At 40.4% G+C, this 14,066-nt stretch overlaps 1 protein-coding gene across 1 annotated transcript; it reads right to left on the bottom strand.

The window, feature by feature from the left end:
- Positions 1-218: 218 nt before the first annotated feature.
- cdk4 (cyclin dependent kinase 4) lies at positions 219-13,136 on the bottom strand. The gene is made up of 8 exons (XM_070902030.1): positions 12,920-13,136; positions 5,380-5,614; positions 5,160-5,295; positions 4,878-5,045; positions 4,041-4,150; positions 2,229-2,279; positions 2,012-2,147; positions 219-1,099 (listed from the first exon to the last, which is right to left on the bottom strand). Exons 2-8 carry the CDS (start codon positions 5,595-5,597, stop codon positions 998-1,000), a joined length of 921 nt encoding a protein of 306 aa, XP_070758131.1. The 5' UTR covers positions 5,598-5,614; positions 12,920-13,136; the 3' UTR covers positions 219-997.
- Positions 13,137-14,066: the final 930 nt, after the last annotated feature.

The following is a 14,066-nucleotide window of genomic DNA, read 5'->3' as shown; positions in this document are numbered from 1 at the left end:
CATTAGAGGACAAAAGCAGTGTGGTGAGGCTACTTGGTCTTTTTTTATTATTAAAGTTTAATAGAGTTCATTGTATTTTTCATTTACAATTACAATTGTATTTAACATTTCAGTCTTTCAGTTTTTATAGAATCAGATTTATTCATTTTATATGGCTGCCATCTGTATAATAATAATAATAATACACAAATAAAGTCTGAATGTGATTAAAAGTTTTTATTCATTTGTAGTTGCAGTGCTGGTTGATTTCAGATGGTTTTAGCAAAAAGTGTTAAACATGAAATGAAGTCTGACCCCTCAGTCGTCTGATAAAAGAAACAATTTCTTTCACTATTTAAGGGCAATACCAGTATTTTTGTAATGTGTGTCTTTCTTGTGCGTTTTTCTTTTACTACTTTAGACTGTTCTCTCTTTTCCTCATGGTTTTCATACAGCTCAATGCCTGTCAAAGGCTTATGGGGTTATTGTTCCTTCTGTATGATAAATATTAAAACACATACAGTGAGATCACTAACTAACTGACTGGCTGCTCTAACCCCGAGGTGTCACTTCTGTCTGCCAGGCTTTGTTCAGCCTGTAACAAGAAAAGACGAAATCTCTGCTTCCTTCTCTCTAAACACTGTACAGGAATAATAATACAAATAACAAGAGCAACATTTCAGAGGAGATGACAGACGTTTCTGTGCATCAGTCCCTGCTGACGAGACTGATGCAGAAATCAGACATCAAAAACACTGGTACTGTCCTTGAAGACACGACATGTTAACATCATTAATTGTGACATTTACATGTTGGAAAACATGCCAGTGATCCTTAAGTTCATTCCATTTCTCAGGCTTTAATCCTTTTTTGATGCAGGAGTGACAAAAAAATATCCCAAAGCAAAACCCAGACGTCTTGAAAGGCAATGCACTGAATGAAATTGAAATCCTTTATGATTAGGCCAGGTCTAAATTTAGACACTGTTACCTCTCACTGCATGTTTCACTGCATCGTTTCAGCTTTTTGTCTGAGTCAATGTCTCCTCGCCCTGGAAATATGGATGTTCTAGGGCATTCAGGGCAGATATTCGTTTCAAGGGGTCAAAGGTCAGCATTTTCTGTGGAAGAAAGAACAAGAGGATATTAGAGCTGCGTCATATCTTAAAGGAACAGTTTAACATTTTGAGAAATACTCTCATTCACTTTCCTGCCAAGACTTGGTTGATACCACTCTCAAGTCTGTACAATCAATATGAAGCTGGAGCCCACAGCAGGTTAGCTTAGCTTAGCATAAAGATTGGTAACAGGGGGAAACAGCTAGCCTGGCTCCATCCAGAGGTAACAAAATCCACCTACCAGCACCTCTAAAGGGTAAAAGACTATTTTCAGCCAGGACCAGTTGCCAGGCAACTTCTGGAAATTGCAGGAAGTTACTGGTCAAAAATCTTCAACTATTCATTTAACAAGTGCAGAGAAAAGTCACCAAAATAGCTAATGTAACCCATTAGCTTTCTTTGGTCTATAGGATTAAGTTTTTTTAATGTGGTTATTTCAATAAAGTCTTGCCTCAAGCGTGTTTCTTATTTTGCACTTAAACCTACATTTTCTACATCATATAGAGAGGCAGAATAAAACTACTACTTTAAACAGGTATTGTTAAGTGTTCAATCCCAGAAAAAACACCATTTCCTGTACATTTCCTTTTTTTAGATCCGTTTACAGCTAAATACTAATTGGGATTTTAGGTCTTATTTCCTGTAAATTATAATGCAGAGAGAATACTTTTCTTTGGACAGAACGGCTGTAAGTCTCTCCTCTAGTTTAACCAGCTGGATAAGTCACACTGGTCACAAGAACTTCTAATATTGCATCAGTGAAATTCTTGTGGCTTGTGTTGTATATCAGCAGACTATGAGTGAAGAACATTCTTCAGGAGTCTGGGGACACTTGTCTGTTACTGTCCTGATTTCATCTCTGTGTACGGCTGAAAATGAATCAATTCCCAAGCAGGATTTTAATTCACGACTTACCAGCAATAGTTGCGCCCCCTGCTCATTTATCTCTGGAACAAAGTCAGCGATTGGGCGAGGTAAGAGAGGGAGGAAGTTCTTTCTTGAGAGTGTAACATCAGTTGGCCACTCCTCCTCCGGTGGCAAGCCAATAACTCTGAAATGACATATTGTTTTCAAACATCTTCCAGTACACCTCCTGGTCAGGTAAACGTGATGGAAACTGGTTGTTACTCACTCAAGGATTTTCCCAAGTTGGTCCACTTCTGATTCTCCGCAGAACAAAGGTCTAACAGACAGAAAGTTTGTACCAAAGTTAATAGAGGCAGATGCCATTTTATTAATTCCTGTTTGTGCATGCAGGAGAGCAAACAGCACCACGATGTCCTTCAGACACAGATCAGCAGTTTGCCATGAAGGGCAAGTTGAATGATTCTACTGTTTGTGTAAGTTTGCAACATCTCGCCCACATCAACTTGTTAATTGTTCATGATACTATGAGCCAGAACAGTATAACACTGTGCCTCTGCTCCATCGATGTATCATTATATCATCACCACCATTATACTAACTGTTCCCAAGGCAATTATTTTAATCTCTTCAAGTTGACCGCTGTCTTTGTGCAATGTGTCATCTTCACCACTAGATGGAGCTACTGTGTCTGTCTGTTCTCAGCTGATCAGGAAGAGACGTTATAAACAAAAGCTTTGAGGCAGCCCAATCACAAAATACTTCATGGTCTCCAAGCAGAATAAGTTGAATTAAATTCACACATTATGACTTGCAGAAGCCGTTTGTGGATGTGCTAACACCAATAATGTTTGGATGTGTTGACGCTGATGACACAGCTGTGACTTCAAGATGTAAAGTACAACTACAGCACGTGTCAATAACATCCACTATTTTTGCATGTTTGGAGTAAATTTATTGTAGACTTGTTTGGAGGAGGGGACAGACTGAAATAACACATTTGTATGTGCTGTAACATAACGTGTGTGTGTGTGTGTGTGGCAAAGCCCGGATGTTTTTCACCAGGTCACCTACCGGACGGTCTAAGGCTCCAGACCAGATTTCCCCAGAGCCACAGATAACCTCATAATGTGATTTTCTCATAAAACGATATAATCTGAACCCTCCTGAACTGGTGGCAAACTCATCACGGCTGCTCTGACACAGAAATGTGTGATGTGTTCTAGACGCTCGTGTACCTACTGTTGTCAATGAGAGAAGAGTCTAAAAGGTGGAGCATACCTCCTTCTGATAATCAACATAATACTGTGAAATCTTTTATGTTCTGTTATGTCTGATAATATAGCGTCAGCATGTTTGGGACTATAAAAAAGAAAAGCTGAAATATCCCTGTATCTGTGAAAACCTTGCTCCTAAAAATAATTTAATAATTTAATCTGTTTTCTCTACAATATCATAACCTTTTTATGGTCACATTTAGGCAACTTCAAGTGCTTAATTAAGGTTAAGAAAAGGACAAGACAGAACAAGACTTTTGTCAATGCTTAACCAAAGCCACAATCTTTTCCCAACCTTAACCAAGTGTTTTAACCAAGGCTGAAAATGGGCCCCCGGTCCTGTACTTTGTACACCCCACACAATCCCTACCTATGATTTATGTGTAAAGATGCCACACTTGCTGGATTGGAAAACATGTTGCCAGTGAACTTTATCCAAGCAGTAGTTTCCTTGAAAACATATTTGGCAAAGCAAAGTAGAAGAATGTGTGTGAAGCGACTCGATTTCAAACTCTGAGCTAGCCTGAGTTACATGAGAAACTAGCTCACTTTGTAAGCACAGACCTCCACCTTGCAAAGGTACCTCCAGGATATGTAATCAAATCTCTGCCACTTTTTGCGTTAATGAATCAGACGACAAAAATCGAATGCACTGTTCCTTTGCCCAAGGCCTCTCTTCTCAACAAATCACATCAAAAATCTGTCCGTGTTACCTTCTCGAGACACAACCTGGAATTAAATACTGACACATGCATTAAATGAAATCATAAACATAGATATATAGCGCCAGTCTGCCAACTCACTTGCGTCTGAACATCTCAGCAAAGATGCAGCCGGTGCTCCAGATATCCACAGGTGTGGCGTAGCTGGACTGCAGCAGAACCTCAGGAGGTCGGTACCAAAGTGTCACCACCTGGGAGACACAAACATGGAGTCCATCAGCAGAGGCGAGACCAGATCATTTAAAATACAATTTAAAACCAATAAAAACTTATGACTCACAGTATACAGGAAATTAAGAAAGAACTGTACTTTTTTTCATGTTTTAGCTTGTTAACAAAGTAACCTGTAGCTGCTTTTCTGCTGACCATTTTCAAACGCTTACCACATTGTAGACTTCCTACCATCCAGGTCTGCAGGTCATTTTTAAAATGAATTTCACTAACATTACAGTATGAACATCAAATGAACTTTGGACTTTAGCATGCTAAACAGGCTAAACAGAGATAAACCTGGTAAATATTACCTGCCTAAATACTGGCATTATAATTGTGAGCAAGTTAGCGTGCTGAGGTTAGCATTTAGCTGCCTGAGTGCAGCCTGACGGAGCTGCTAGCAAGACTGTAGACTCTTAGGTTTGTCAAAACTGAGCTCAAACCAAGATGCAGCAGTGAGTTATTGAAGAAATATCACATTCATGCTACGTTGTCAGGAAATTTAACTCAGAAGACAAATAATAAGCTAACATGGGCACATCCATAAGGGCAAAGTGAAGTCGGTAGAGTCTCAACCAATTTCAGTGGCTGAAGGTTGATTTTTATTTTGAACTGAAATGAATGGAAACCAGCAGCTGCCTCAGATGATGGTATACTATATACGCAACGCAATACAGTATTTGTGTGGTCCGGGTGCGTTCCTACCACAGGAGTTAGGGCCATGTGGCAGCTGTAGATCCTGGCCAGTCCAAAGTCAGCCAGCTTCACCTGGCCCTGGCTGGTTACCAGAATATTCTCTGGTTTCAGGTCTCGGTGCATCACGCGGTTAGAGTGAAGGAATGCAAGACCGCACAGCAACTGCCTCATCAGGTCCTGCAAAAAACACACAGCAGACCCTAAATAACACAGAGACACGACATCCTTCCCATACAGTTTTATTTCATCTAACCTATTTGGCAGATTATGCAGTTTAGATATTATTCTCACTTTAATGTGGCCAGGGGATAATCCTGGAGCTGGGGCTCTCTCAAGGTACGTTTTGAGGTCTTGGTCCACATGTTCAAACACCAGAGTGACTTTGGTCTCCTGGTCTGACCTCTGGGTGGCACATACATCCATGAGCCTGTCATGTGCAATAAAAACAGTGACTTCTGTGCGAGGTGTTCACAGTGAAGCTGGAAACACAACACTTTGACAGCGGTCTTACCTGACCACATTGGGGTGGTCAAACTGCTCCAGCCTCCTCAACAGAGCCACCTCTCTGACTGTGGAGATCGGGAGGCCGTTTTGGTCCGTCTGGACACGCACGCTCTTCAGAGCCACAAACTGTCCGCTCTCTGTATCTCGGGCCTTATAAACTGTCCCGTAAGCGCCTCCTCCAATCTCTGCCACCGGCTCGTACTGGATACTGGTGGCGTGGGCCATGGCCAGGATCAAACAGACTGAGAGACAGATCAGATACAAAAACTCTCATTAATCACAATGATGAGATGATGAAAGGTAATAATGCATGCACAGTACACAGAGTTTACACTGCTTGTCTCGTTCTTAGCAGCCCGCTTGCCCTCTGACAATGATATGACTTCTATGAACTTTAACAAGCGTAACATGAGAAAAAGTCAAATCAGAGTGTGAACAACTCTCCTGAAACATCACACCAGTGTGCAGCCTGGAGCTGAAAATACTGGGAATGAACAAGCGACTAACCGGTAAACCTTATCCTTACTTCATATACATCATTATCATATAATATAATAGAAAATAACATAGACCCCCTCCTCACTACCGTTCCTCTCCAGTCTCAACCCACCCTACCCAGTACATAGACTTTTAAGTAAGTATAGAAAGCATAGTTGCAACAAAACTCCACTCCACACAAATACTATAGATTAGTTTGTATTTCTAAATGTCCTACATTACAACAAGACCGAGAGTTCACGGCCATGCTAGCAGCTCTGTGAGGCTGTGCTTCGGCACAGTGGCAATTTCAGCCAAATGCTAACCTCGGCGTGCTAACATGCTCACAGTACAATGCTAACATGCTATGGTTTAGCAGGTAATATTTGCCAGGTTCACCACTTAGTTTAGGGTATTAGCATGTTAACATTAGGACTAAACACAAAGCACAGCTGAGGCTGAGGGGAATGTTATTAGTTTCGCATCTATCTAGTAGAGTGTGAGATATTTGACTGGATAATAAGTGTCTCAAGTTTTGCAGGTATCTGGTCATAAACTAAAGTATTGGACAGGTTAAATTTTTGAGTTGATGGTGGCGCTAGAGGAAAAGTCAAGGGCTCACCAGAGGCATCCGGATTCATCCTCTGGGGACCATGAACGTCTGTACCAAGTTTCATGGAAATACATCCAATAGTTGTTGAGATATTTAAGTCTGGACCCAACTGGTGGACCCACCGACAGACTGACATAGCCATCTATAGAGCCCCTCCATCAGTGGCAAAATTTTTTACACTGAACGATAGAAAACCTCTGACAATAGTAAAGCAGTCTAATGAACTCTCCGTGAACTCTCTGTACTAGACGAGGAATAAACTCCTCTCATATTTTGGCTGTGAGAAGCTGGAAGATCTTCAGCAGTAAAGACAGGACAGTGTTCGGCCTAAAAATAACACACTGCAGAAGCTGAAATTTGTTGCCTTGTTCCTCCAAACCTTTCACATCCAAAATTAACAGATGCTCCTCAACAGCTCTTGTGCTTCAATATCAATTTCTGAATCACAAAATCTATTTTCAGTCACCCTTCCAGCAGTCTCTCTCCGAAATAACTTTTAAACCATGAGACACTTTCATGTTCAGACCTCATGAGCTCTATTCTGCTCATGTTTTCTTGAGCTCTGCAAATTCTTTAAGAACATGCATCTAATTTCACCCGTAGCACAGCTCCCATTTGTTATATTCATTTAATTTTAGTCAAGCTTTTGCACACATGTGACCTCGGCTTGTTAGCAAAGAGTTCTCCAGTGACTCCTCGGGCTGCAAGATGCATCGATGAGAGAAGGAGGAGGAGGAGGAGGAGCGCAAGAGTGTGGAGAAGAGCTTCATTTAGTCATCAGTCGCAGCAGCTAGTGATGTATGGAGCAATGAACCACTGACCCTCATCAGCGTCCCAGGAGGAGCTATGGATGTGGTGCAGTCATGTAAGCAGTAGGTAGTAGTATTTCACATAAAGTATAACAACAAACCAAGCTGTTGTAACACGTGTGTGTGCAGCGGGTGACTAAGATCGCCCAGAACATCATTGGTACCCATCTACCGAGCAGTAATATTGGTGTGCAGCATAAAGGGACTACAAACGTACATTTCGTTATACAACCTTGCATTGTAAAATGACCATTAAACGAATCCTTGCACTGCACTCTAGAAAAGGGGCACAAGGGCTGTTTTTCTACTTCCATTTGTATAACAGGCTGCTTCTCGCTGTCCACCAGTGTGTAGTAGTTAAAGTGCTGCTGTATACAGAAGAGGCAGCATCAAAGAGGGGCATGCTCTGCAGATCAACAACCAGGTACATGTGCCAAAGAGCTGACTAGGCCATTCTGGTTCTGTGCTGAATGCACATTTGCAGTTCTAAAAATACTGTTTCAGCTGTTAGGAATGGTATCAATACATATAGTACATTTTCTGTCTAATCCAGTGAATTTAAACACCTAAAAAAAAATCAAGGGACTTCATCACAGTGATACAGAAATCCTGTAAATCAAATATTGTCATGTAGCAGTTCAGCTCACCGATTTCTCACAATGACCCGACCCAACCAGGCATAATTAAACTACAGTTACTTCAGACTGTAGTTTATCTCACAGTGGACACATCTCTATTGTCTCATGGTGGCCTACATATCATCATTACCCGACTATCATCTGTGTTCATTAAAGCCTAAAAAATTGGTTTCAGTTTCCTCTCAGGGGTCAATAAAGTTCAGATTATCATCATCATCATCATCAGGGAGGTGAACATTCAACACAATCAGGCTGCTTTAAACCCAACACATTACAATGTAGGCAGACATTTTTAAACCTGCATTAGCTGTTTTTATTTGGCCACATATCTATCACCTTCCGAAGTTGTTACAGTGAACATGCTAGCAGACAGTCCTATTTACACATCCAGCAGACACAAAGTACATCAGCATGTGTTTGTGGTCCAATATTCAATATTCAGCTATTAGGTCCGTTTTTGGTTTCCACCAACTCCTGAGGGAAATATCTGTCTTTTTTGCTGCTAAATGTTTCACTATGTTCACCAGCTAGTTGCTTGTTTTGTCTGTCTGCTGTTTGGTGTTGAGTTATGGCCGTACAGTGAGTTTACAGGAGCTGAAAACAGCAGAAATGACTCTGATAAGAGTCGGTGAGAATCAAAACAGTAGAGTTGCTGGCTGCAAATCCAAAACAACGGGGCTGAAAGATGCTTAAACGCTCTGCAGAGCTGAGAAGAACTGCGTTGTAGAGTAGTAATTCCCTTTGGATTCATAACTACAAGTGCCCCTTTCACATTACAAGTAGTCATTTGAGCCCTTGTTAATTTGAAAAATATTGATTGGTGCAGCTTTAACATCATAGAGAGGTGATGACGGCTTCACCCACACTTTTCACCTCTCCAGCTGCTAATAAGTAACACTTATCAGTGTATTTCAACCATTCTGGCAGCAGGAGTCAACTATGCGTGCACAACGTTTATGGCTAGCTGTGCTGGCCTCTATCAGAGTGAAGCCTCTAAGAGCTCTCCAGGTACTTAGGGTGCAAAGTGCTGAAATACGTGACATATTTTTAGTCATATCCAAAGAGGGATTCATCAATGGTCTCCTCCATCCAAATGCTTTATAATCCACACGCTAAAGGACAAAGTACCTGACCTCCTGAAAGAAGTCAAATGACTCACTGAATGCGACGCCATTATAAAGCAAATATACTTAACACAGGACTCTGCCAGCACAGGAAGCGCCTTCGACCACGCCAACAACCCATACAGCCCCCCCCCCCCCAACATTGCTTCAAATTTTCCTCTCTACCAACTCCTACCTCCAGCAGGCACACAACCAGAGAGAGCATCATCCCACTCCTTCCTTCCCTTTGTTCAACTCTCCGCCTTTAGTCTGTCAAACTAGTTTGGTACACTTCCCCTAGCTGAGGAGCATCCTGCTCAGCCTGTCCCCACCTTCTCCCTTCTCACCCTCCGTCTACAGTTTACGCCGTCCACCTACCCAACATAAACACACCTCACCCTCACATATGTCCTATTCACTGCTGATGGTTCTGTGGTCCTCTGTTTCCTCCTCCTCCTGCTGCCTTCAGGGCTTTTCCAGTACAGTCCATGCGATCAGGACGTTTAGTACTAAGTTCAAAGTGTCAATGCTCGCTATTCTAAGGACAGCGCAGCATCCTCATCTTCACCTCTCAGGTATTGGTATCCTGCTTTTAGGTCTTCTATTTCATAACCTTGTTGATGATGTTAAGATAATTTTCTCATGTGACATTATGGATACTCCTCTGTGACTGATGTGTTGATGTGGAAAAAAACCCCACTATTAAAGCCTTGTTTTCCACTCATACTCAACCTGATCCAGCTCTAACAAAAACAGGACTTCAATTTAAATATACTTCTTTTCCATGTTAATTTATTTATTTTGTTTATTCCAATTTTCATAATTTATTACACAGAGATGTCACGATCTACAGATGTTGCCTGTCCACAGTTTGTTTATGTGATTTAGGTCCATGTAAATATCTACGAGTAGTCTGTTAATTGATTAGTTGACTGATGGAAAGTTTACTTTACTTAGCGGCCATTTGTTTCAACTTCTTAAGCGTGAGGCTTTTTACATTTTATAAACAAAACACTGATTTTAAATCGAGAAAACAATAGATAGATTATTCACTAATGAAAATAATTGTCAGTTGCAGCCCTACAGTATATATGACTTTAACTCTCCTTCATATTAATATGATATCAATAAAATACTAAACCGTCAATAGAAAACCTTTCGGTGTCGTGCTGTGTCAGACTGTGTATAAACTATGATCACAGTGAACTTGTCGGAGCAGACAAAGTGTGAAAGAAATAATGTAGAGCTGCAGCTTCAATTGTTTCTGCAGAGCAGAGTGAGAAAAGTGCAGCAACAAAAGAGCAGAAACACAAATCGACTGAAAGCCAAACACTTGAACAAGGAGTTAATTCACTCCTGTTGTACAACCAAACTCTTCATTTTATTAAAGCCGGTACTCCAAAAAAATCGAACGCTCTACATGGCTGTCAATTTTTTTTAGCGAAGGCAACAAAACATTTGCCTTTTTGGATCTCTATGCAAATCTCATCGGAGCTGCGGTCAACTATTCTAACCACTCACAACTCGACATGTACACACAGGGTCAATTACATATTCTATTGCATCAATACTGGACTAAAACACTGGATCACATTCTGGTGAAAGTGAACGCGACGTTAACATGTTGCAGGCAAAAGTTCTGAATATTCACATGTGCTGCCAAACCACAAATACCAAAGTGGTCAATTTAAACTGTAGTTAATAAGAGGAAGAGACGTTGCATTATTCATGTTGAACACACCACAGTTCTTCCTCTTATGCAAAGACAGTTGAGTCAGAGTGTCTGCAGACAAGAATCCGCCTGCATTCCTGCGTCTATGCAAGAAATACAAGATTCCTGTCAACATTATTCAGGTCAGAACTGAACTGAGAAATAAATTGCAAATAAAGCCGCAAAGTAAGATAACGGACTTCATTCAGCAACACCGAGAAACATTTTAATGCAACATTGCTGCAGGTTTTAACTTCAGACAGTTTAACTATAAAAACATCACATGAAGAGACAGAGTCGACTCTGTCTAATATGCTTTTGTTAATAATATTATTAATAATAATAATAATAATAATTTAAATTAAAAAACTTGTTTTTATTTACCTTTTATTACATTGAAATGCCAAAATAACCCTGATATTTCCACAGATATGGCCTTACATTATTCAACCTTTTAATGAAGCTGTTATCAGCAGTTCTTGTGTTCTAAATACATTAATATTAATATAGTTTATGGTATTAAATTCATATTCATAACATATAGTATTTATCTAGAACCAAATGTTGACAATTTATTATATATTACTATACAAACATTTTTAAGCAACTAATTATAATAATGAACCACAGTCTGATTCATGTAAACAAAACAGAAATAAACATAATATATTATGCCCACTGCCAAAACAAAACTTCATAACCCCTTTGGTAAAGCATTAATAACCAATAATAATAATAACAATTTCTAAACTCAATTAGATTATTTTTTTCTCCCTATGAAAGGCTTCCCTGAGACTTTTTATTGTTTGATAATACTAATAAACTTTGATAACCCTCCCAGAATTGTGTGGTATGATGTTGCTATAAAAACAATGCATTTAAATGCTACTTCAGTTTTATTAGTTTCAGTTCCTATCTTTAAGAAAGCCCCTGCAGCTACAATATATTGATCACATATTACGAGTGCACAGGTGTTGGATGCCACATAAAAGTAATTAAGCTGATTTTAGGTGTTTATCTTCCACCGCTAACAGCCAGTGAGCAATTTTCCACTGTAGGCTGTGACTGTGAGGCAACTGGAGTGGGAGGCAGCACAGAAGCAGGCCTAACAAGTCTGAGAAACACAGAAAATACAGACAGAGGTCTGGTGGAGAGGGTGAACAACCAGGCCTGTACTGACAATACTGCAGAAAGTTATTATATATTTTTAACTTAAATGCATAACATAAAAACATGTATGATAGGATCTCTTACATTTGGTTAATTGTGACCATGACATGTACTTTGCGAGACATTATACAGATATAAAATAATCCTGTGACTGCTCTCTGACAAACTATTCACTATATGTTCTATATGTTCTGAACTGTTTTCTCAATATCAGCGAGTCCCCTCCTTCATTTCACAACAGGGACAAACAGAACAAAACAACATCTTGATTTTAAAAAGTGAGACTATTTCACTGGACTGCAGAATTAGCCTGTTGAAAGTCTCATAATGAATGATCAGGCGCGATGTGGTCTTCATGTCAGACCTCTTGTGGTCCAACAGGAAGTGGTTCAGACTGTACATGACCTGTAACCCTTGAAATATCTCCCCCATTTCCTTTTAGTGAGGGGGGAGCTCAGCAGAGGAGGGAGGGAGGACAGTTTTTAGCACAACACCTGGTGGTTTCACTGATGTCTCACAACACTGAGGTCGTTCACCTGCCCGCCTATTGATCACCAGGGCAGCCAGTCAGTAGAAAATGTGCCTGTCTGATAATCAATAGCATCAGACAGGCGCATTTTCTCTCCCACACTTCATTCGTTTATCTCCTGGATCAACTCAAATCTAGCCGGACACTGAAGGCCAGTGGGCGGAGGCAGAGAGAAACAGGCCAGGGCTTTCTGTCCCGACACGTGGTGCTCCTCCATAGCGCTCCTTTGTTAATTAAACTGGGTAAAAAAAAAAGAAAAAGAAAGAAAAGTGCAGCAACAACAGGCCACACGGACTTGTTTTCCCCCTCCCCACTTACATGTTCACTGACGTGGCGGAGGAAGAACTGAGAAAACAAGTAGAGACGGGAGCGGATGAGACGGATCACCGCCTGCAACTTCCACTTCCACATCTGTGCCACATTACAGACATGTCCGCTGCCGAGGTGTCACACACATGGATCTCATGTCAGCGACACTTCAGACACACTGTACTCACCTCGTCTGTTTCTTCTTCTTCCTCTTCTTCTTCTTCTTCTTCTGCGGGCAGGTGAGGCTTCACTTCAGCGCTATGTGGAGGACATGCTCACTGATCTGCCACGTAGAACTCCCACAGAACCGGGTCACAAGTGGCAGGTCGGGTCCAGGCTCAGGGGTTTTTCCCCGCAGTGGATCTCGGTGCGGAGAAGCCGCTCAGCCGATCTGATGTCGGCCTGTTTCTTCCTCCAGCCTGCACTCTTTTTGGGGTTGTCGCTTCCTGTTGCTTCTTGCAACTCTTGGAGGAGGCGGAGCTAAAAACCTTCACATAATATGATAATGTATGAAGACCTTAAAGCTCTGCTGTCTATAATCATATGATCGATGAGCCACATTTGATTATACTGTTGTATACATGTTGAATATAGAGAAAGGCTATTTGCCTGTTGTTGATGTTGTTGCTGTTTGCAAAGAAACAGGCCTACATATAGGCCTCTGTCAGACACACCTAGTATTTCAGAATACCACAAAAATGTTTTCCTGGTTATGTCCAAGTTCGTTTATTTATTTGCACAAGTAATGAAATACAAAAAGCATAATACTGTAAAGGGAGTGAAAAGGAGTGTGCTGGTGTGATTAAACAAACAAACCCAAATAGGCTTAAAAGACACAACAACAAAAAAAGAAATAAAACAATAACATCTGAAATTTAGCTTATCAAAGAAGAAAGGGAAGAAAACGAAAACAATTATCAAATATAATAGCACAAGGAAAAAAAGAATAACCAAAGATTAAATGTATGTGCCAACAACAGAAAACCATAATAAATTCATACATAAATAAGTTGCTAATGAAAGTCATAACAAGGCACAAATTAGTAGTTTGGCTAATTGAAGCTTTAAGCAGATATTTGAAACATGTGGAGTTGTTGGCAATGATTGGTCTGTATAATAATAATATAATATAATATAATAAGTTTACTTTAATCTTATTTTTACAGTTGTGGGTGAAATACTACAAACTCTAGTTACAAAAAGGATTGCAATAAAAGAAAACAAGAATAGTGAAGGAAAGGAAATACACTTTAAATACACTCATTTTCTCTGAGCTTGTGTATCTCTTGTTGGTTAAAGTCTCATTTTGGATTAATGAGTTGAGGCAGACTTTGT

The sequence above is a fragment of the Enoplosus armatus genome, chromosome 3, assembly GCF_043641665.1.
Source record: "Enoplosus armatus isolate fEnoArm2 chromosome 3, fEnoArm2.hap1, whole genome shotgun sequence".
Lineage (NCBI taxonomy): Eukaryota > Metazoa > Chordata > Actinopteri > Centrarchiformes > Enoplosidae > Enoplosus > Enoplosus armatus.
This window is presented reverse-complemented; position numbering and strand designations above follow the sequence as displayed.

Bases quoted from the DNA above. Each gene is read 5' to 3' on its own strand.
- cdk4 (XM_070902030.1), bottom strand. From the start codon at position 5,597: ATGGCCCACGCCACCAGTATCCAGTACGAGCCGGTGGCAGAGATTGGA. The intron at 5,296-5,379 runs GTAAGACCGCTG...TGCACATGACAG, and splicing joins GACCACCCCAATGTGGTCAG to GCTCATGGATGTATGTGCCA. The intron at 1,100-2,011 runs GTAAGTCGTGAA...TTTCTTCCACAG, and splicing joins AGGGGGCGCAACTATTGCTG to AAAATGCTGACCTTTGACCC.